The following is a 22,963-nucleotide window of genomic DNA, read 5'->3' as shown; positions in this document are numbered from 1 at the left end:
TTTTGCATTTGTAGCTAACATCTCTCTGGTTTCTGTTGTACTGGCTAGATTTATCTTTTGGGGTAAATGGAGGTGAGCATTACCATTCAGTGCCATTGTTATGCTTAGACCATACTACTCAGAGCATGCTTGCAAATGCAGCTCAATAGGGGCCAATGATTTTATTCCCTAAATATCAGTGAGTATTAAAAAATATCATCCATCCTTCTAGTAATAAATATAGCGAACCCAAACCTAGCATTAGGGAAGTAAAACAGGAGTACCCACAAAGCAGGGTTTTCTCCCCAGGTATGCGGACTCCCCAGGTATGCGGAACAGTAATTGTCCCATGGAGGATCGAGCATGATAAATGACCCCCCCCCCCCCGAGCATCAATTGGGAGAAAACTTGAAACTGGAGCAGAACACCAGGAACTGATCTGCTTGAGACCTAACAATTTATATTATCCCAGAGTGGGGGTTTGGGGTTGGGGAAAGTACACTATGGAGGCATGTGAACTGACTGACCCAGTTCAGGCTAATTTTATTTACTTTATTTATTCAAAATATTTCTTGGCCACCTTTCAGGGCAGAAGCCCTCCCAAGGCAGCTTACAACAATAAAATACATAAAAAACAGTTAAAATATTAGAAGTGATAGAAACAAAAACAATAAAAGCCAACAATAAAACCAGGAACAATGTTAATAGCAGCAACAGCAACAATAGCAGTCATATCAAGAGAAGGCCAAGGTAAAATAATATGTTTTCAAGGCCTTCTTAAAAGCCTGCAATGACGAGGCATGGCGGACCTCCAATGGCAGCTTGTTCCAAAGGTGTGGGGCCACTGCAGAGAAGGCTAATTCATCTGAAGCTTAAAAAAACAAAAATGGTGTTGTGGGTCTAGATTAGGAACTGTGAAAAAGCACTTCCTCTGGTCATAATAAATCTCCCCCCCCCCCCAATTCTTTCAACTCTGACGGGGGAAGAACACATAAACATTTATAGCATCCTGAACTGGGGTAAAAGTTGTGCTGGGAGATGTGCACTATGAGGTGCATATTCTTCAGCCCCAATTTCCTTCTTAAGTTTCCCATATGTCCCATACAGCATATGGAAAGGAGAGAAAAAACCCACCCTCCCTATATTATATTGCTCATCCGCCTCAAGTCTCATGAGACCAAGTGTTACAGGGCAATTTCATTACATTGTTAGACTGCTGAAGTTCTAGACAAGATGAGCAGGAAACTACTCAGAGCGTGAGAGCCAGTGTGGTGTAGTGGTTAGGGTGTTGGACTTGGGAGATGCAGGTTCTAGTCCCCACTTGGCCATAAAGCTCACAGGGCGATTTTGGGCCAGTCACTGACTCTCAGCCTAATCTACCTCACAGGGTTGTTGTGAGGATAATATGGAGAGGAGGACCACCATGTGAGGGCCACCTTAGGTTCCTTGCAAAAGGAAAAAAGGCGGGATATAATTTATTTATTTATTTATTGCATTTATACCCCGCCTTTCTCCCTCTTGCAAGGAACTCAAGGCGGCTTACATTATCCTCCTCCTCACCGTTGTATCCTCACAACAACAACCCTGTGAGGTAGGTTGGGCTGAGAGTCTGTGACTGGCCCAAAGTCACCCAGTGAGCTTCCATGGCCGAGTGGGAACTAGAACCCGGATCTCCCAGCTCCCAGTCCATCACTCTCACCACTACACTACAAATGTAATAATAATAAATAAATAGCAGATTCCTCACTGTTGCTCTGTGGGAAGGAAGTCTTCGAATGATTACTCTCCGCCCTTCCAGCCACCCCCCTCCCAAATGGTTAGTCATAAATCTAAAAGCAAGTGTTATTGTCTCAAAGATACTTGCTGTTCTTCTGACTTTGGGTTCAGACCATCAGGCGTCGATGCTATCTCTGTTCTCAGTTTGTTTGAATGGTGTTTGTGTCAGGGCCCTGTTGAAATTCAAGGCTGGAGTTTGCGCAGCAGCTGTGCTCAATGTGTTCACACTGCCTTCAGTGTAACACTATACAGAATTCCGCATTTAATTCATGTCATTATTTAGAGTGCCATCAGCAACTTTTAATTACAACAGACAGCCATAAAAGAGCACTGCACTTAACACAGAATGTGTCTAAACACTTTAAAACTAAAAAGGGGGGGGGACATGCATCTGTTTTTAATTTTAAATTGTGACAGCATGACTGTGGCACAAGGAGGAGTGTGATCGCAGTGCTACCAGTTTAGCTTTGGCAAATTAGCTAAGTAGCTTGCGTTTGTAGCATTTCACACCTTTAAATTCTTAATATGCATTGCTAAATATATTTCATCGCAGTTTGCTAATTAATGTTCTATGAAAATTACAGCTGCTAATTTTTGTGGCTGACATGGCTCATTTCAGAGTGGTAATAAGTTGCATCTGCAATGGTGTGGTGACAGTTTATAAATTCTGGCTATACAGGCGCTATTTAGAGTTACAGTGGGTTCATTAAAGAACACATTTTGTGTACAAGAAAACTTGTAAGTTATTACCCTGCTATTCCTTGTCTGGACACAGTATACTTTCGTGATAGCCTCAGCCTAGTTCTTTCGTGACTAACATATTCAGCTTTTCCCACATCAGACGACCAAACGGTGGGGACGGGTGATGAGTATCTCTCTGTCTTGCCCCTGATTTGACACCAGTGCTAGACTATATACTTGGACTTCTGGTCCATGCTTATGTTCGTCCTTTGTCACTAACTGTTCTCATTTTAGCAGGCAAACTTGTCAAAAAATTCAAAACTTGATCTTATTTGAATCTCTCTGAGAACTGTGACTGATGCTACAAAATATGGGGGTGGGAACAAGAGGTGCTGGTTCCTCACACTTTTCCCCAATGTCCATATTGTCCAGAATAGAACTTCTGCATCTACTAATGCATCTACTGAATTAAACTTTTGCATTGAATAGGGAAGGGTATCTCACTGGTAGAACACATTCTTTGCATGCAAATGTCTCAGATCTCTGGTATCTCCAGGTACGGCTGGAAAAGACTCCTATCTGAAATCCTGGAAAGTTGCTGCCAGTCAGTAGACAGTACTGAGCTACATGGACCTGACTCAGTATAAAGGACCTTCCTATTGTGGCAGATCAAGCAAATGTTTCATATTTACATCATCTTATCCCTGCTGCTCAATTAGGAAATTCTACAATCAAATGTCTCCAAGAGAATTCTGGAATTAAAAATGAGATTCCAATGCCTAATACCCCCCTTTTGACCCAGGAGTAATAAAAATGTCTCATCTCTGATCGCTTGCCAGATGAGAGACAATTATAGTAGGCCATTAGAAATAGATCATTAGCACTCTTTTACTGATTAGAAAGGAATCTAAATAAGGAGGTGTCAGTGTTAAATTTAGGGTTACAACTTTCACTTAGCAGGGTATCATAAAACAATAAGGGAGATAAGGGGAGGTTGGGGGATGTTGACCTGGTGTTGAATGGGATGCGGCTGCCCCTGAAGGACCAGGTCTGCAACATGGGGGTCATTTTAGACTCCCAGCTGTCTATGGAGGCTCTGGTGTCAGTCGTGAGCCAGGCGGCACTGTACCAACTCTATCTGATATGGCGGCTGTGCCCCTACCTCCTTAACCATCTGCTGCCCTCAGTAGTTCATGCACTGGTCTAGGGTTGGTGGAGAATTTCTCCCCGAAACTTCGGGGGGCCGAGCTCCAACGTGTTCGGCCCCCTGAACAAGTTTCGGGGAGAAATTCTCCGCCCCCCCCGCCCCCTGCCCCTCCCCGGGACGGGACTTACCTTTCCCGAATGTCCCTCCCGGCGGCGGGTCCCGGCGGCGGTTCGTCCAGTCTTCGTCAGGGGCGGGGGCAGCAGCCGATCTTTTGACCGGCTGCCGCCACCGCCATTCCAATAAAACTAAAAAAAAAAAAAATGCCCCCGTGATAGGCTACGTGACGATTAACATAGCCTATCACGGCTAGATCTGCAAAGTCAGCCATGATAGGCTACATAAATCGTTACGTAGCCTATCACGGGTGACTTTAAAAAAAAAAAAAAAGCGCGTACGCAAATGGCGGCCCCCATAGGGAGCCGCCATTCCCGTTCCTTATTTGGTCGCTGTAGTCTACGTAAATCTTTACGTAGACTACGGCGAAAATAAGGGCAACGCTTTTTTTTTAAAGTCACCCATGATAGGCTACATGACGGATTACGTAGCCTATCATGGCTGACTTTGCAGATCTAGCCGTGATAGGCTACGTTAATTGTCACGTAGCCTATCACGGGGGCGTTTTTTTTTTAAACTTTTAATTTCGCGGCCGGGCGAGGCGCCTCCTCCCCGGCCTGAATTTCGGCCAGGCGAGGCGGGAAGCCTCCCCCCCCCCGGCCTGAACTTCGCGGGGAGAGCAGCGAAGCGCCTCCCCCCCACCACGAAAAGCTGCGAGACCAGGTAAGTGACTTTCGTGCATCCCTACACTGGTCTCCTCTCACCTAGACTACTGTAATGTGCTCTATGTGGGGTTACGCTTGAAGACCACTCAGAAGTTGCAGCTGGTACAGAGTGCGGCGGCCTGCCTGATTAAAGGCAGCCGTCAGCGAGATCTCATCATCCGGCGCAGAAGGAGTTGCACTGGTTACCAGTTGTTTTCCAGGCCCAGTTCAAGGTGTTGGTATTGACCTTTAAAACCCTATGCGGTTCCGGCCCAGCGTATCTTAAGGAGCGCCTCCAGCAACACCAGGGATGCCGCTCAACGAGATCGGCCTCGGAAGGACTTCTCTCTGTCCCATCAGCAAGGACAGCTAGGCTGATGAGGACTAGGGAGAGGGCCTTCTCTGTGGTGGCCCCCACTCTGTGGAATTCCCTCCCTAGTGACCTCCGCCATGCCCCCTCTTTGATGAGCTTCCACAGGGCTTTGAAAACCTGGCTGTTCAGGTGGGCATTTGGGGTGGGTTAAGGTTTTTTTTTAGAGCAATATTGTTTTGTTCAGTTGATTATGTTGTATTTTGGGTTGTTATTCGTATTGTATGCTGCCTAATGTGGCCGGGTAGCTGGCCAGATGGGCAGCTAATAAATCTAATAAAATAAAATAAAAATAAAACAGGCCAGATGGGCCATCAGATAAGGTACCAAGAGGCCTCATTGCAGACTGTAAATATGTAAGAAAAGCAAGCTCACAAGATGGGATGATGTCAAGGAAATATGTTTGTGTCGAAAACATACCTGTAACATGTCAAAGAAAGCTACAATGTTTGATTAAGTATGTTGGTATGCATGTTAATCTCAATAAGAAGCTTCAAAATTCATTTCTTAGACATATGAAGATTTAAAGTAGAAAGGTTACCTTTGGAATTCTTGGATAAGAAATACAAACTGTGGTAAAAATAGTTTAGACATATTTTATAGCATACAAAAAGTATATACAGGAGACTCAGAATACACAACAGCGGAAGCTATCCTTTAGGATCAGCTTTCATTAATGTAAATTACATTATTTCATTAATGTAATATAGGCTATTAGTCTGGCCTGTAGAATCAACCTAGTAAACTTGATATTGATTATCATGGAGACCTAGCAAATGTACTTGACTCTGCTTAGAAGCCTTGTTTAAGAATTATGTTAGATGTGTGGAAGAAAACCAGTCTTCACTTTCAGTTTTGGTTAGTAAGTAGGAAAGTCTTTTATTCAGCGTGCTGGGAGCAGTACAGACCTACAGAGATTTCCCACCAGTTCTGAAGCCCTCTCTGAACTAAACCTCAAGCAGATATATTTATAGTACAAGCTGTAGTTACAATTCTACTTGTTTACAAAAGGGCCTTGTTTACTTGTTTACAAACAACACAGAGTTACATTAAGAAAGACAATGCTACTTAAGCCTCAAACATTTGCAGAAGAGGAAGTTACATATCTTAATATCAGATGTGCACATTCAACTATTATCTTATCTTCTTTCCTGGAATGCACTGAAACAATCCATTCAATGTTTCTTTAACATACATTTCTTTGACACTTAACTGAACTCTCTCTTTTGTCACATACACAGGTGTTTTTTTTTAATCCAGTCTAGGCTTAGAGTCAGAGACTCTTGTTTTTTTCTGCTTCTACAGATGTTTCATGTGTTTGAATTTATGCGTGCATAAGCTCTTGGATTTAGTTGTTGTTCAGTCATTTAGTCGTGTCGGACTCTTCGTGACCCCATGGACCATAGCACGCCAGGCCTTCCTGTCCTCCGCTCTCTCCCGGAGCGTGCTCAAGTTCATATTCATTGCATCAGTGATGCTATCTAGCCATCTCATCCTCTGCCGTCCCCTTCTCCTTTTGCCTTCAATCTTTCCCAGCTTCAGGGTCTTTTCCAGTGACTTTTCTCTTCGTATTAGGTGGCCAAAATATTTGAGCTTCAGTTTCAGTATCTGTCCTTCCAATGAGCAGTCAGGATTGGTTTCCTTTAGGATTGACTGATTTGACCTCCTTGCAGTCCAGGGGACTTGTAAGAGTCTTCTCCAGCACCACAGTTCGAAAGCATCAATTCTTCAGCACTCAGCCTTCCTTATAGTCCAGCTCTCACAGCCATACATTACTACTGGGAAAACCATAGCTTTGATTATACGGACCTTTGTCGGCAAGGTGATGTCTCTGCTTCTTACTATGCTGTCTAGGTGTGCCATAGCTTTCCTCCCAAGGAGCAAGCGTCTTTTAATTTCATGGCTACAGTCACCGTCTGTGGTGATCTTGGAGCCCAAGAAAATAAAATCTGTCACTGCTTCCATTTCTTCCCCTTCTATATGCCAGGAAGTGATGGGGCCAGATGCCATGATCTTCGTTTTTTTAATGTTGACTTTCAAACCAGCTTTTGCACTCTCCACTTTCACCCTCAACAAAAGGCTCTAGATCCTCTTCGCTTTCTTCCATGAGGGTGGTATCGTCTGCATATCTGAGGTTGTTGATAATACTGATATGCTAATACTTGGTAGTAAAAAGACAAACAGACAATTCTTGTCTGAGAGAGTGTTTCTTAAGAAATAGAATTCTGTATCACCCATATAAAGAGTAAAGTATCACACTTACTCTTAGATGGTATCTGGTTTTAAGAAAAATCTGATTGTATATACAGTAAACAGGTAATCAGTGGTTGCTAATGTACTGACAATATAGTCCAGGAGAATCTCTGAAACAGGGCATATGCTGCACTATGTTCTGTGTTATTCCGGTTGTGGTGGTGAACATGTAGTAGGAAACACTTGTGCTCTCTGTCCCCCCAACCCCATATTCTACAACAGGGGTAGGGAACATGTTCTGCAGGTGGGGGTGCTGAATGGTCCCAGCTTCTACAGGCTGGGTGACGTCAAACATCATTTGTTCCCTGGCCGAAGCTTCAGCCTGGACTGGCTTTGCTGCACATTTTCAGGCCACTGCCGCTGTTTGTTTTGCTGCTTGCTGCTGCTGCAGCTGCAGCAAATTCAGGGGTGGCAGAGGCCCATGTGGCCCATGGGCCAAGTGTTGCCCACGCTTGCTTTAAACCATTCCTGGAATCTTTCCTAAGCATAAATGCAACAACAGCTATAAGAGCTTCCTATGCCACCCCTTATTGGCAGTTAGCAGGGCTGGCCCAAGACATGAGGCGAAGGTGGCACCCCCTGCCCATTCCAGGTACAAAAGCTGGCTGGACCGGCAGCTGACTTCCTTCAACACTAGCAATGGGACAGTGTCTTTCATCATACACAAGGCAGTAGGCTAGCTTAGGGGGCACATGGCAGGCCATGTAGCACACAGCTGTCTCCTCTAACAGCTTTCTGGTGCCTTCCAACATCTGCTGCTGGAGGCGGTGACTTCATTCTGCCTAATAGTATAGCTGGTTCTGGAAGTTATCTGTCCTAATGCTAAGGACAGTGGCAGAACAATGATGCCCCTCCTATATAAAGAGGGATGTATATGCTAAGTGGACCAAAGTAGGATGCTTTTGCCCCCTGTTTGCCATAAATAGAGTGTGTTGCAGCATCTATAAATATTTCATATGATTAGGCTGTGTGATGTCGCCAAGACTGTGGTCAAGTGAGTTAGCAAATATCTTCTGTAAAAAAGAATGCTTGTTCTTTTTGATATATATTCATTCAGATAGGTCTAAGCAGATAAAACAGTGTTATAGTTGTGGCTTTCATGAAGACCACACTGAATAAATTATTTAACCAGTATAAACCACTTTCAGGTGCATCAAAAATAACTCATCCTAAAACAGCTGTTAATAAACATAAACCTTATTTTCTCCCTGTAAGTTGCATGGGAGTGTACCTGAATTATTAACATCTAAACCTGCAGCCTTCTGTAAAGTACTGAAGCTTGATTGAAATGGTTTGCTTCATTTTGTTTACAAGGTAGTTCTCAAATGTGAAGTTATAAAGTAAGCCCCATTTTAATGGATATTAGTTGGCTTTTCCATTTAAGGAAAGAGGAAGGTTATGTTTTCACATGTCCTTGAAAGCTTAGATTTATTACTTCTAGGGCAGTGATTTATCACTTCAGCCATACAGATGCAAATACACAACAAATAACTTATCTTAAATCTCAACAGTAAGTGCCAGGCAGTAAACACCTAGGAAATTATTCTGGATTTCTGGAGGATGTGATTAAATTCTATAGTGTTAATACAGAAATGCTGATTTTTAGAAGTTAGTGGGCATGATCAGCCTTTATGCACATGGCCCCAAAAGGTCAGTTCAGTCCAGGGACAAAAGGATATCTGGCAGTGGGAGAGCATTTCCTGCTCGTGTGGTGAGGGTTTGCCAGCCTTACTGTTTCCTTGGAACTTTACAGGCTACAATCCAGGGCCATGGCTGTTACATGCTCTGCTGAGAGGAACAGAGGGATTTCTAGTACTATGTCACGGCCAACCTTGCATGATGCATGAGTGATGTTTCAGGTACACAGTGTTCTCTGGGTTGGATTCAGGTGCTGATGTTGTTTGAATTAAGCAATTCAAGGTGCCGCTAGATGTTTTATTTGGAGAACTGTGGTTGGAGCACTTTTGTTTTTAAAAAGTTTAATACTAGCTTGGTGGGGTGTGGGAAAATGATCTGTCTGGAATACCAGTATTTGGGATGGAGGGGTCTGATTGGAATTCTGGTGAAAAAAGCTTCCATTTACCACACACACACAGTTGCAAGAATATCTCAGTGTCGTGTCTAGTTTGGCCATCAGTAGCCTAGCATTGTAGTCTACTAAAATGGAGCTGATCTCATGAGCTGAGTAATTTCAAGATGATAGGCTTAGCTTCATTAGCTTACAGATCTGGTCTTAAGAACTCAGTGTGTTGGGGTTTTTTAAATGCACTGAAGAACAGACAAGAAAACCTAATAACACTCCAGCTCCTTTTGTCTCTTTTTCAGATGTTGGTGACCACTCCAGAAAAATGGGATGTGGTGACAAGGAAGAGTGTTGGAGATGTCGCCCTCTCCCAGCTTGTGAAACTCCTTATTCTTGATGAAGTACACCTGCTACATGAAGACAGAGGACCTGTGCTGGAAAGTTTAGTAGCACGCACCTTGCGTCAGGTATGTGCAACCCCCTCTAGGAGCAAACATCTCAAGTAATAAAATTACCAGGGAGAAATCAAATGACTACAGTTAGTTACTTCATTGTGCCTAAACTGCCTCCAAGTCATTTAGTTGTCAGTCAAGGTTGCAACGAGAAAGGCAGTGTATTTTCATCTCTCTCTCTCTCTCTCTCTTGGGATAGGGAGGGGGTGGTGGTAATGAGCAGAAAGAGACCAGCATCCCATATGAATGAAAAGGACAAATATATGTATTTATAGTTATTTGTTTCTGATTAGTAATCTACATGAAAAAGTCACTTATTCATATGTAGGTTTGATCATACTGAGTGTTGTTGGCTAAGCATCCATGCATAATTTTTGCTTTGGTTGGATGTGATTGAAGAGTGTACAATTGCTCAAGACCTAGCTGTTGTATTGTTCTCACTTTACTCTGGGCTCTGAGCCACATGGCTCATCCTGTATTAAATTTGTTGAAGGTCTCTCAAGCATGGCAGTTGCACTGGAGAGAGTGAGATTTTGTAAGAACAGACTTGATATATAGTAGCGGGTAGATCTGGGATCTTTCTTTTTTGTTGATGTGAATGAGTAACAATTTTGGAATTCCTGAAATGTGACACCTTAAGAAACTTTATACAACAACAAAAAGTTTATCTGCCCTGTGGTAGGCTCCCTTGTAAATCTGAACCAGATACTTGATTGCCATCTTAAGAGTTGGATAACTTTACTTTAAAATGAAAATGGTGATTTCTGCAGTACAGGGAAACAAACCGCACAATGATGCATGTATTGTGGTACATGCCAGTAAAACAATTGCAACACTAAAACTCCAAACTTAGTTAATTATGACAAAAAGCCATTTGATTTATTCTCAGAACAAAAATTGGGAGTTCTAGGCACATAATTTTTAGCAGAGTACTCAATGGCCCTGTTTTTATTTATTTATTTATTTATTTATTTCTATACCGCCCAATAGCCGAAGCTCTCTGGGCGGTTCACAAAAATCAAAACCAAACAACACACAATAAAACAATTTAAAATATATAGAACATTAAAACCACAATATAACAATACAACCACAATAAAACCTAGCAGCAGTACAGGAGTTTAAAATACAGATTTAAAACAGCAAAGATAAAAATTTAGAAAGCTAAAATGCTAAAATGCCTGGGAAAATAAAAAGGTCTTCACCTGCCGCCGAAAGGAGTACAATGTAGGCGCCAGGCGAACCTCACTAGGGAGCTCATTCCAGAGCTGGGGTGCCACAACAGAAAAAGCCCTCCTCCTAGTAGCCACCCGCCTCACTTCCTTTGGCAGGGGCTCACGGAGAAGGGCCGCTGATGATGATCTTAAGGTCCGGGCAGGCACATATGGGAGGAGGCAATCCTTCAGGTAACCTGGCCCCAAGCCATTAAGGGCTTTAAATGTTAACACCAGCACTTTGAATCGGGCCCGGAAATGGACTGGCAGCCAGTGCAGCTGGAAAAGTACTGGCGTAACAGTTCGCACGTAATGGCACTCTGCCTCCCACACACTCCTCATTTTTAATCAATAACCTATGATTAGCCAGGGTCGTAGATCACAAGTGCAACATGCAAACCTGGGGAGCTCGGTTGTTTAGGGTCCAGCCAAACTTGGTTTGTTGTTGGGTTAACTGCTGGGTTGCTTTTGAGCCGTGACCAAAAATAGCATAGCAACATCATGCCTGCAAGACTTATTCTATGTTTAGGTTTTGTGATTTCATACTTGAAAAGGGAGATGTAGAATCCTCAGAATGTGTTGGGCCCTTTCAGAATTTTTAAATGTCAGTTGAAAAAAACAACAGATGTGAAAATGATTTTTTTTTTTAAACCTGGTGTCAAGAGAGATATTATTTCCAAAGTAAAGCTAGCTAAAGTGGTGCTTAAAATTGTAAGTAGTTGTAGATTATCCAAATTAAATGCAAAAAGCTGTTTGTTAAAATATTGGAAGAGCACCTCCGCTGTAAGCTTTTGAAGAACTCTATTGTGAATTAAAGGGATATATGAGAGAGTTGTTTGGGGGATTAGATAGAATCACAAAGCCCACCAGGGGGCTTCATGTCTGATAGCTATCCTTGGTGGGTGACTGGGTGTTGTTTGCGGAGCTCTGATTTTGGTCCATTCAGCTCAAGGGTCAAGTTACAAATACTTTGCAGAGTAAAAGCTTTGTATTGGAATTGCTGATGTGACTTTAAGTAAGAGTATAAAAGCACGACTGCAGCACGACTGCACTTTATGTGCTTTGTGAATTTTTATAAGTTGCTTTTACAAGTTATTTAACTTGAATTGATAAAAACTTTTTAGTGGAAAAAGGCTTTGAGCTTTGCTCATATGCCGCAGAAACAACATCAAAAGACTCCCCTGAAACTAATTTGTACCTTTGATGTTTAAAGTTGTGGATTCCTGAAAATAACACAGATTAGAACGAAAATGCTTAAATGTTTAAAATGGGGTGGGGGGACCCAGCAACCACATAGTATAGTAATATCCACTTAGCAAATGAGTGCAGTTGACATTTTTCTTTTGGCTCCAAGAGAAATACTACTGTGTCTGTGGTCATCATTTGGCTGTTGAGTTCAGAGCTGCCTTTTCATTGTAAATATTTGTTTAAATTAGTGATTGAAGAGATTCCTGTTTGTTCCAAGCTCTGATGGACAAGCCTGGGAGAATACTCTTGAGGTTTGTAATGAGACCAGAAAAAATCCCACTAACCCCTTCTACTCCAAAACCTGTTCTTGGGAAGGGGGAAGAGTGGAGGGGCACACTGGCAGCAGTGATAGAAATGACGGCCTTCATCTCTAAAGGTGCTCAGGCCCTTGTTTAATTACTAGTACATCTACTAGTACATAGACAGTGGATGATCCTGAGCATGCTCAGAACGGTCCATTGTTGTTCCAGAACATGGAGAATGTAGCTTCCAAGGCCTCTCAGCTATCTGAGGCCATCCAGATGAGGCCTCAGTTGCTGCTGGGAGCCCCTTCCTGAATACCTCTCCTTGCAAGGCTGAGCTTTGGGAAAGGGAGTGACAGTGGGTGAGGGCTGGCTCTGAGCAAGCCCATCATGAGCTAGGCTCAAGGTTTAGGAGGGATTGGGACTGAATGTTCATAATGGGTCAGTGCTTTCTAAAGGGGAAGTTTATTTCTGAACTTCTCTCAGTTTTAGTGTAACCACTAGTTGTAGGAAGCAACAGGGCTCCTTGGAGATGCAGTCCACATCATGGAACTACCCTTCCTATTTCCATTGCTCATATCAGCAGTTTTGTTGGGACTATGAGACACTCAGCACTTCATTAGAACCCAAGGGCATGTAAGTCAAGAACAAACTACCCATTATCCCCAAACGTCTTGTGACTACAGGCCAAGCAGCTTTTGACTAGAAAGATTACAGGTTAAGTCTCCATAGGTCTGGCGATGTTAACAGTGGGTACCTTGGGAAGAACCGTCATGAGAAAAGATAGAAGAAAGTATGTAAGTACCACTCTAAGTTCAGATTATAAGAGCTTTAAGTAGAACTACCCCACATAAGGGTCAGATTAGGCATCCACTTGAGAAGTTTAAGTAACTGCCTTGCTTCCAAGAGGGGGCATTACAGCAGAAGGGATCTCATGCATGTGGTATCCATATAATCCTCAGTAATACATAGAATTGCATTGAGGAAAGGGAGAACCTTGGGGCAAAGAATCTGTGAAGTCATGGAACACAATAGGCTTCTTTCAGCAGCTTTCTTTCTCAGTCCTTTGACTAAGTCTTCTTATTCAGAAAGTTCTTGAGGAGGTGGAGACTTCAGAGGAAAGAACCTTTACTTCTCAACCCAAGCAGGATGCAGCTGTAGTCCCCTGGAGCCATCCAAAGCATCCACAGTTCCAGATGAAAAGTTTCCTCTTGGCTGCCCAGTGCATCAGTTGAATCCAGCATATAGGAGGCATGGGGAGACCATTCCCCAATAAGCCAATAAATCAGGGGGCTCTCTCTAGATGTTTCGGATGACAACTCCGATATGCCCCAGCCTGCATGGCCAATGGTCAGCCTACCATATGGAAGTCTAGTAACAGTAGTAAACAGGAAATCCATTCTCTCATAACCTCCCCCCCCCCCCCCGGGTGAACTCCTCAGTAAGGGGTACTCTCTGAAGTTTGTCAGGAACCCTCTGGTCAGTTTTTCAGATCATGTCTGTCAGAGAGACAGTTGGATTTTTGTACTATAGAACTTATTCTCTCTGCTCAACATTGCTTGGTGGTACTCAATTATTGTAATTATTTTTTTACAATGCCAAAATGAGAATGGGGATATGGTCTGAAATGTTTAACTAGTTTGAAAATATGATTCTTCATAAATGCACTTTGATCCACCATAGAGGAATTCAGCAAGGAGATTTTTTTTTGGTTAGCTTCCATAGTTCTTTCTTCTTATTCTGGTTAGGAATTTTCTGTGGCTTTCTTATGATCAGTCTTTTATCTGCTCCCAGGTGTTCACATGCATATTTAGTCTGTTATCTGCTCCCATGGTATTCACATGGGGATTTATGGGAGTCATGATACCCTAATTTGGTTCCATCCTTGCTGCAAGCCCAGAGAGATGTCTGGAGACTATAGCTTCATAGTTAATATGGATAAGCTGTAACAACATTTTGCTCAATTATCCTGCTTGGACATTCAGGCTGGGTATTTCTGGGAAGAAGCACAACAAAAAGCCTGAGCTTGTGCACCATGTGCATTGTCAGACCTGATGAATGTGGTTCATCCTTCGGGGATTCTAGTATCTTGTTACGATTACATGTTATAGGTGCAATTCCATCAGTAGTTCCTCAGGTAGCTTCTATTGCTTCTGATCTCTTAACTATGGTTAGGAGATTGGGAATGCTATTTCTACACTGGGCCAGCACATGTGAATGATAATGTCTTCCCATGGAATCCACCTGTGCTGTGTGTCTCAGAGTTTCCTTAATAGGTGAAGGGCAAAATATGGAAGATTAGTACAGTTTGTGACCTGTTAATTTACAGCATCTAACATTCAGCTTTGAGTGCCTGATTAAAGCTTCTGCTGATGGCATGATGCTTTTTCCTCTGGACTTTCCATATGAATAGCTTTCACATTCTTGGCCTTCATTTGGTCTTCTTCCCATCCTCTAGGCTTTCTCTGAAACTATTAGAAATACTAAATTATGCTTATGGCCGTGAAATAGTGCAGGAGATCTTTCAAATTCTAGATGAAGATTTAAGTCAGGCTAATTTACAACATGGGAGGAGAGGCTACAGTGAAGATAAGAATGTATTTTAATCCATGTTGAGCTCTTTGAATCGGGAAAAAAATAAGAAATTACTTTTCAGTAGAGTCTAGAGCATAGCTGCATCATGTACTTAAAATTAAATCCTGTTGAAATCAATGAGAGCTAGTTGTCCATTAAATAAGGCATTTGCGGTTATGATGCTCTAAATATAGAACTGCCAACAATGGTATCCCTCTTCCTGATTTCATCATTTCAGGCTGTTCAGAATTTCTCTGCTAACAATTTATTTTGTTTTTGTGACTGCTGTGGTAATGTCAAGCTTCTAAATCAGCCTCCCCCAATGTGTTGCTGTCCAGATGTTTTGGACTAAGTCCTATCAGCTCCACCCAGCATGAGCAGTAGTGAGGGGGGATGGGAAAACTATGGCAAACTGGTGAGACAAAAAAGAAAAGTAACTTTAAGGCGGGGTGGGGGCTAAGTTCCAACTCTTTTGAACCCACGGTTTTCTGCTCCAACACCCATGTCACAGAAGGCAAACTGATGAGGCTCAGAGATCAGTAATATAGCCAGGATACTAAGGAGAAGGGATAGGTGGGGGCTGCACTCCAAATAGCAGATTGTATATTTGCACCCACAAAGCCAGTTGATTTCAAACTGGTGATGCTCAGAGAAACATACACAGAGGCAAAACATCCACTCACATCAAAAAAGAGAACAATGAAGCAAAATTCACCTCTCTCTCTCTCTCTCTCTCACACACACACACACACACACACACTAACAGAGAGAGAGAGAGAGGGAGAGAGAGAGAGAGAGAGAGAAGGAAGACCCAGTCAAAATCCTAGCAGTGACCAAAAACAAAACTCCAATCCCAGGAAGGACACATACTACTTCACAACAAACAAATCATGGAACGGGGACACACACACACAGGCAAAATACCCCTTGCTCTCCACTCCATCCCCCTTTAGCCCCCTAGGATGCTCTCTATCACCCCAGATTACCTTTTTTCTTCGTTTCTGAGTGGCTGGAGGAATTTCAAAATGAAGTGCTTTAGCCGTCTGCCATTTTTATTTTCTAAGAATGCCTCTGGGGCAATAAATATAGCATTGGAGGCTGGTGCTTCCCTTTATAGCATGTCAGCCTCCCAATTATTTTTTTAAGCTTAAAGCAAAATTTAAAAATCAGAGAGACAGGAAGCCTTGCTTGATGCCAAAAGAGGTGTCTGTGGGCACCATGTTGGGGACACCAGGGTCGCCCTAATAACTGATAGATCTGAATATCTCAATGTCCTGGTTCTAGAATAACGAGAGTTTGGATTGTAGCCTTTGAGCTTTAATTGGTCCATTATAAAATGTGAAACTGTTAGTTGACAAAATGTGTATTGGTATAGTTTTTTGCATTCTATCCTGTGTTAAGAGTTACCTGTGGTATTCCTCTCTCAAACACACACACACCACACACACACCACATGCACACAAGAAGAGATTTGATTGTGGTTTTTTAGTTGTCAGATGTGAAAGCAGTCTCAGAAAAATTATATGGATGTTCATCCATTGCAGATTAATTCAGAATTACAGGGTGTTTAATGTTGTGTGCAATTAGCTGTTGTTGTTTTGTTTTTTCCCCCTTTTGTTTGATTTAAGGGTACTTTTAATAGAGACTTGTGAGGCTAGAGTATTTTAAACATCAGGATTCATTTGTTAGAATTAAGCCATGTATAGCATTACTCAGTTGCCTAGTTACAAATGCATTTTGTTCTGAATGTTTAAGGCACATATACTTTCATTTCAATGCATGGCATCTATGCAAATTATGCTTGTATTTTTGTGTCTTTACATTTTTATACCTAAAGATTTGTGTGAAACTAAGCATTAAATATTATTAAATAACTATATAATAATAATACTAAATATTTATTGCTAAATAAATGTTATAGAAATTCTTCCCAGTGTAGACCCATGGAAGTCTGTGGGGTCTTAGATATGATTCCCCTGGCCCCTACCAATTGTTTTTTAGCAGAGATATTAAGCAGGGTTGTTTTTTGAGAGAGGCTTAAAGGTTGAGAATCCAGGACACTGGACTAAAATAGCTCAATCTGTCCTTTATGAACATAGCTTAAGGATCACTTCCAAAATTACAGTTCTCACTCTTAGGTGACTGTCTCCATTCACTTCTTGGGGAGGAAAGTTATGAAATGCTCCTGCCTGTTAGAGAAGCAACCTTTTGGAACTGGGGGAAAGCAGTGGGATGAAGAACTTTTAGGGGGGAAGTGGCAGGTGGGAGATGCAGACAAAAGATGAGTTAAATAGTACACATTGCTCCCTCCGCCCCGCCATGCCCCCACCCACGCAGCTGCTTTGCAGAAGAGAAGCAACCCCAAGAGTTTTCAGATGTGACTTGGCCACGTAACATGTGGTTCAGGCCTATGTGTGTGCTGTTTTCATCCAGTGGCACTGTGTATGTGCTGCCACTGGCAGCACCCTGCTTAGCATATTCAACATGCTTGGTGGGTGGAAAACAAGGGCCACTTCTATTTGGGGGGTGGGGAACTAGAATGGGAATTTCTTCTAAGTTTTAGATTTCAGTGTCAGTCCCATAATAATAATATCAATTTCATACAGCCCCCCACAATCTGGTGCTCTCCAGATGTGTTGTACTGCAACTTCCATCATTCCCAGACAGGATGGCCACTGGGAATAAAGGGAGTTAATGTCCAACTCATCCGGAGGGCACCACATTGGGGAAGACTGAGGTGGGAGAACAAGAACATGCTGTAGCTACTACAGATTTCAAGAAAATGTATTTAAAACTGGTGCACATACGTGTTTTCATGTGGTATTCTCCCACTAGAGTGTGCCACAGCACACAGATATGTGTAGGAACATGCCCTGAAAGATGTGCAATAATAACAAAGAATAGTGCCTAAGCATGTGCAGAGTGAGTGCCATTCATCACCAACAATTGCAGCCTGGAGCAAGGATTCCAGGCAGATAGCACCCCCCCCCCATTTTAGAGAGAGAGAAAAAAACCCACTGCCTAAATTCAAGCATTTTTCCCATGTTTTCCTGTTACTGAGGTGCCCTAGGATATAATTTGCCCCCATCCCCTGATAGAGCCAACAAATGAAAGGAGCTTCAGTACATCTATTGTCATCATCATCATCTACATTTTTATACTGCCCAATAATCAAAGCTGTCTGGGTGGTTTACAGAGATTAAAAACATTAAAATACAGTATACGGAGATTAAAAGCTATTTACATTAAAAACACACGAACAGACAATATACACAAGAGACCATATATCAGTCACCTCTCTCTCCCCACATTTCATAGACAGCCCTCCTGCTCTGGTTCCATTTCCTTTGCCCCCAGCGCCAACGTAGGGGGTTTGCCTCGGCAACAGGAAATTATCCAGCAGTAGATGAAAGAACTTGAACAATGATGTCAGATTCTTGTCTTCTAATAGATGGTGTTTTCACTTTCTCTCCAGGATTACACTTTTCAGCCAACTTTGAAGTACTTAATGAAAACTATAACAGCTAGAGCAATTATATGTTTTTCTATAGCTCATTACAGTGATAGTTCATAACATACTGAATTCTGAAATCCCCATTTTTGTGTCTCGTCAATGTTTCTTAACATAAACTGTGTGAAAATGATTAAGGCTAGTTCAGTGGTCCTAAAACAGGCAATTTATGGTCCTAATTAGTTAAGGTGAAATTTGCTCATGCCAGAGAAAAGCTCTATTTTAAAATATATTTTAATTAAAAATAAAGTTTCACTGCAATGTTGAAAACATAGCATAGGGATTAACAGCCTAATAATGTTAATGCTTGTAATTCTAGTACATAATGAAAACAGTCCAATTTTCAGTGAATATTGCTGGCTTTCTTCAAATACACTGACAAATCTTGGACCACATCCTCTGGAACCATTCTTTTATTGTAGTTATGTTCCCCGCTCTACCCAACCACCACCACACACATGTTGGCAGCTATATAAATCTTTGCTGAAATTAGTAAGCTTAATGCTAATTCAAAATCTCCTGAAGGAATGATTACCTTAAAATAACTTAATGGTGGTATTTTTTACATTAAGAGGGATTAAAATAATCCAGCCATGTCTCAATTAATCTTATAATCTGTGTTCAAAATCCCTTTCCCCTCCCCCCCACATAATAAATTCAGTATCAACACCGTGGCATTGCCAACAATTACGTTCCAAATGCATGTTAATCTATGTGGTATCATATACCACTGGCACTGAAACTTAAGAAAGTGTTCAAGATTTGAACTAGTGATCTTCATCAAAATATTTTTCCAGGTTTTTAAAACTTTACAGATTATGAGTAGATTACAAATATAGAAAGATGATGTGCCCTTTTAAGATCTGCAGAAAGCTACTTTAGCTGTTCAGAAAATGGAAACTCTTGTCCATTTTTTCCCCCTAATGTCTTGGAGTAAGAGTAGGTGTCACTGAAAAGCATTTTGACACAGCCATAAAAACTGCTTATGCTCCTCCTTTCTTTTTCATGCACTAGTTTTCAGTAATTGCAGAAATGATATGGTGCCCATATTTTCTCACACTGTTACAGTTGCCTGTCAATTAGATACACCCATAAATCATAACAGGATTGCTCTTTGACTCAAATTGGTTTCGGTGTTACCATCATAATGTGGAACAGTTTAGCCTTCAGACTACTTGGTGTACAAATTAAATTGCTCGTTTTAATCAAAAGCAAGTCTTGTTGGTTCTTATTTCTTAGAAGTAGAATTGTTCACAAGGCTTATCCAACTAAGATTCCTGAAGTAATTCTTTGCCTTTATTTTTTGCTATCTGTCTATCCATCTATCCACTTCTATACCATTTTCCAGTAGTTTAGAATGGTTACATCATTTAAAAATGCATTAAGAAGAAAAAACTTACAATATCAACACACCACTCCAGATTTAAAAGAGTTACAGATGACCACTTTCTCAACTGAAAACAAAATGGAAGAGGTAGGCCTGCCAATCCATCTGAAAAGATAACAAAGGCATTGCTTTCCTTATGTCTTCAAGGAGGAGGTTCTACAGTTTGGGAGCAATCACTAAGAGACCCTGGTTCCTGCAAATTGTTGGTAATTGTTGTTCAGTCATTAAGTCGTGTCTGACTCTTCATGACCCCATGGACCATAGCACGCCAGGCCTTCCTGTCCTCCGCTCTCTCCCGGAGTGTGCTCAGATTCATATTCATTGCATCGGTGATGCTATCTAGCCATCTCATCCTCTGCTGTCCCCTTCCCCTTTTGCTTTCAATCTTTCCCAGCATCAGGGTCTTTTCCAGTACTTTTCTCTTCGCATTAGGTGGCCAAAATATTTTAGCTTCAGCTTCAGTATCTGTCCTTCCAATGAGCAGTCAGGGTTGATTTCCTTTAGGATGGACTGATTTGACCTCCTTGCAGTCCAGGGGACTTGTAACAGTCTTCTCCAGCACCACAGTTCGAAAGCATCAATTCTTCGGTGCTCAGCCTTCCTTATAGTCCAGCTCTCACAGCCGTACGTTACTACTGGGAAAACCATAGCTTTGATTATACGGACCTTTGTCGGCAAGGTGATGTCTCTGCTTCTTACTGTGCTGTCTAGGTTTGCCGTAGCTTTCCTCCCAAGGAGCAAGCGTCTTTTAATTTCATGGCTACAGACACCGTCTGTGGTGATCTTGGAGCCCAAGAAAGTAAAATCTGTCACTGCTTCCATTTCTTCCCCTTCTATATGCCAGGAAGTGATGGGGCCAGATGCCATGATCTTAGTTTTTGTAATGTTGAGTTTCAAACCAGCTTTTGCACTCTCCACTTTCATCCTCAACAATAGGCTCTTTAGATCCTCTTCGCTTTCTGCCATTAGGGTGGTATCGTCTGCGTATCTGAGGTTGTTGATAATTCTCCCGGAAATCTTAATTCCAACCTGTGATTCATCCAATCCGGCATTTCTCATGATGTACTCTGCATATAAGTTAAATAAGCAGGGTGACAATATGCAGCCTTGTCGTACTCCTTTCCCAATTTTGAACCAATCGGTTGTTCCATGTCTGGTTCTTACTGTTGCTTCTTGACTCTCATACAAGTTTCTCAGGAGACGGGTAAGGTGGTCTGGTACTCCCATCTCTTTAAGAATTTGCCACAGTTTGTTGTGATCCACACAATCAAAAGCTTTAGCATAATCAATGAAGCAGAAATAGATGTTTTTCTGGAATTCTCTTGCTTTCTCCATGATGCAGCGAATGTTGGCGATTTGATCTCTAGTTCCTCTGCCTCTTCGAAACCCACTTGTACTTCCGGTAGTTCTCGGTTTGCATACTGCTGAAGCCTAGCTTGTAGGATTTTGAGCGTAACCTTGCTGGCATGTGAAATGAGCGCAATTGTACGGTAGTTTGAACACTCTTTGGCATTGCCCTTCTTTGGAATTGGAATGTAAACTGACCTTTTCCAGTCTTGCGGCCATTGTTGAGTGTTCCAAATTTGTTGGCATATGGAGTGCAGCACTTTAACAGCATAATCTTTTAGGATTTTAAATAGCTCAGCTGGAATACTGTCATCTCCGCTAGCTTTGTTGTTAGCAATGCTTCCTAAGGCCCATTTGACTTCACTCTCTAGGATGTCCGGCTCAAGTTCAGTGACCGCACTATCATGGCTATCAGGGACATTAAGATTTTTCCTGTATAGTTCTTCTGTGTATTCTTTCCACCTCTTCTTAATCTCATCTGCTTCTGTTAGGTCCCTGCCTTCTTTGTCCTTTATCATGCCCGTCTTTGCACAAAAGGTTCTCTTGATACCTCCAATTTTCTTGAAGAGATCTCTAGGCTTTCCCATTCTATTGTTTTCCTCGATTTCTTTGCATTGTTCATTTAAGAAGGCCTTCTTGTTTCTCCTTGCTATTCTCTGGAACTCTGCATTCAGTTGGATATATCTTCCCCTTTCTCCCTTGCTTTTCGCTTCCCTTATTTCCTCAAGTACTTCTAAAGCCTCATCAGACAGCCACTTTGCTTTCCTGCATTTCTTTAACTTTGGGATGGATTTCGTTGCAGCCCCCTGAATAATGTTACGGGACCTCCGTCCGTCCATAGTTCCTCAGGCACTCTGTCTATCAGGTCTAATCCCTTAAATCTATTCCTCACCTCCACTGAATATTCATAAGGGATATGATTGAGGTCATACCTGAACGGTTTAGTGGTTTTCCCTACGTTCTTCAATTTCAGCCGAAATTTTGCAAGAAGCAGCTCATGATCTGAGCCACAGTCAGCTCCAGGTCTTGTTTATACTGCCTGTATAGAGCTTCTCCATCTTTGGCTGCAAAGGACCTAATCAATCTGATTTCGATATTGACCATCTGGTGATGTCCATGTGTAGAGTCGCCTCTTGTGCTGTTGGAAAAGAGTGTTTGCTATGATCAGCGTGTTCTCTTGGCAAAACTCGATTAGCCTTTGTCCTGCTTCATGTTGTACACCAAGGCCATGCTTGCCTGTTATCCCGGTGGTTTCTTGACTTCCTACTTTAGCATTCCAATCCTCTATGATGAAGAGGACATCTTTTTTTGGTGTTAGTTCTAGAAGGTGTTGTAGGTCTTCATAGAACCGATCAACCTCAGCTGCTTCGGCATCAGTGGTTGGGGCATAGACTTGAATTACTGTGATGTTGAATGGTTTGCCTTGGATTTGTACTGAGATCATTCTATCATTTTTGAGATTGTACCCCAGTACTGCTTTTCCCACCCTTTTATTGACTACGAGTGCTACTCCATTTCTTTTAAGGGATTCTTGCCCACAGTAGTAGATATAATGGTCACCTGAATTAAATTCGCCCACGCTTGTCCGTTTTAGTTCACTGATTCCAAGATGTCGATGTTCAATCTTGCCATCTCATGTTTGACCACCTCCAGCTCACCTTGATTCATTGACCTTACATTCCAGGTTCCTAAGGAATATTGTTCTTTACAGCATCGGACTTTCTTTTCACCACCAGACACATCCACAGCTGAGTGTCCTTTTGGCTTTGGCCCAACCGCTTCACTCTTTCTGGCGCTACTTGGAAATACCCTCTGCTCTTCCCCAGTAGTATATTGGTCACCTTCCGACCTGAGGGGCTCATCTTCTGGCGTCATCTCTTTTAGCCTTGTGTTACGTTCCATGGGGTTTTCTTGGCAAGAATACTGGAGTGGGTAGCCATT

At 42.1% G+C, this 22,963-nt stretch overlaps 1 protein-coding gene across 11 annotated transcripts in view; it reads left to right on the top strand.

The window, feature by feature from the left end:
- The window catches only part of ASCC3 (activating signal cointegrator 1 complex subunit 3), a 325,230-nt gene that overhangs the window by 96,009 nt on the left and 206,258 nt on the right, over positions 1–22,963 (top strand). For all 11 annotated transcript variants that reach the window (XR_014786638.1, XR_014786639.1, XR_014786640.1 and 8 more), the window contains one exon: positions 9,350–9,514. Coding sequence is in view for 7 of the 11 variants with exons in the window: in XM_084827184.1 (XP_084683310.1) it covers positions 9,350–9,514 (165 nt within the window). In the remaining 4 variants the exon portion in view is untranslated. The remainder of the gene's footprint in view (positions 1–9,349; positions 9,515–22,963) is intronic.

The sequence above is a fragment of the Heloderma suspectum genome, chromosome 1 (genome assembly GCF_057233095.1).
Source record: "Heloderma suspectum isolate Gila_16-S chromosome 1, 16-S_ref, whole genome shotgun sequence".
Lineage (NCBI taxonomy): Eukaryota > Metazoa > Chordata > Lepidosauria > Squamata > Helodermatidae > Heloderma > Heloderma suspectum.
The sequence above is the reverse complement of the archived record's forward strand: the minus strand, read 5'-3'. Positions and strand labels throughout refer to the sequence as shown.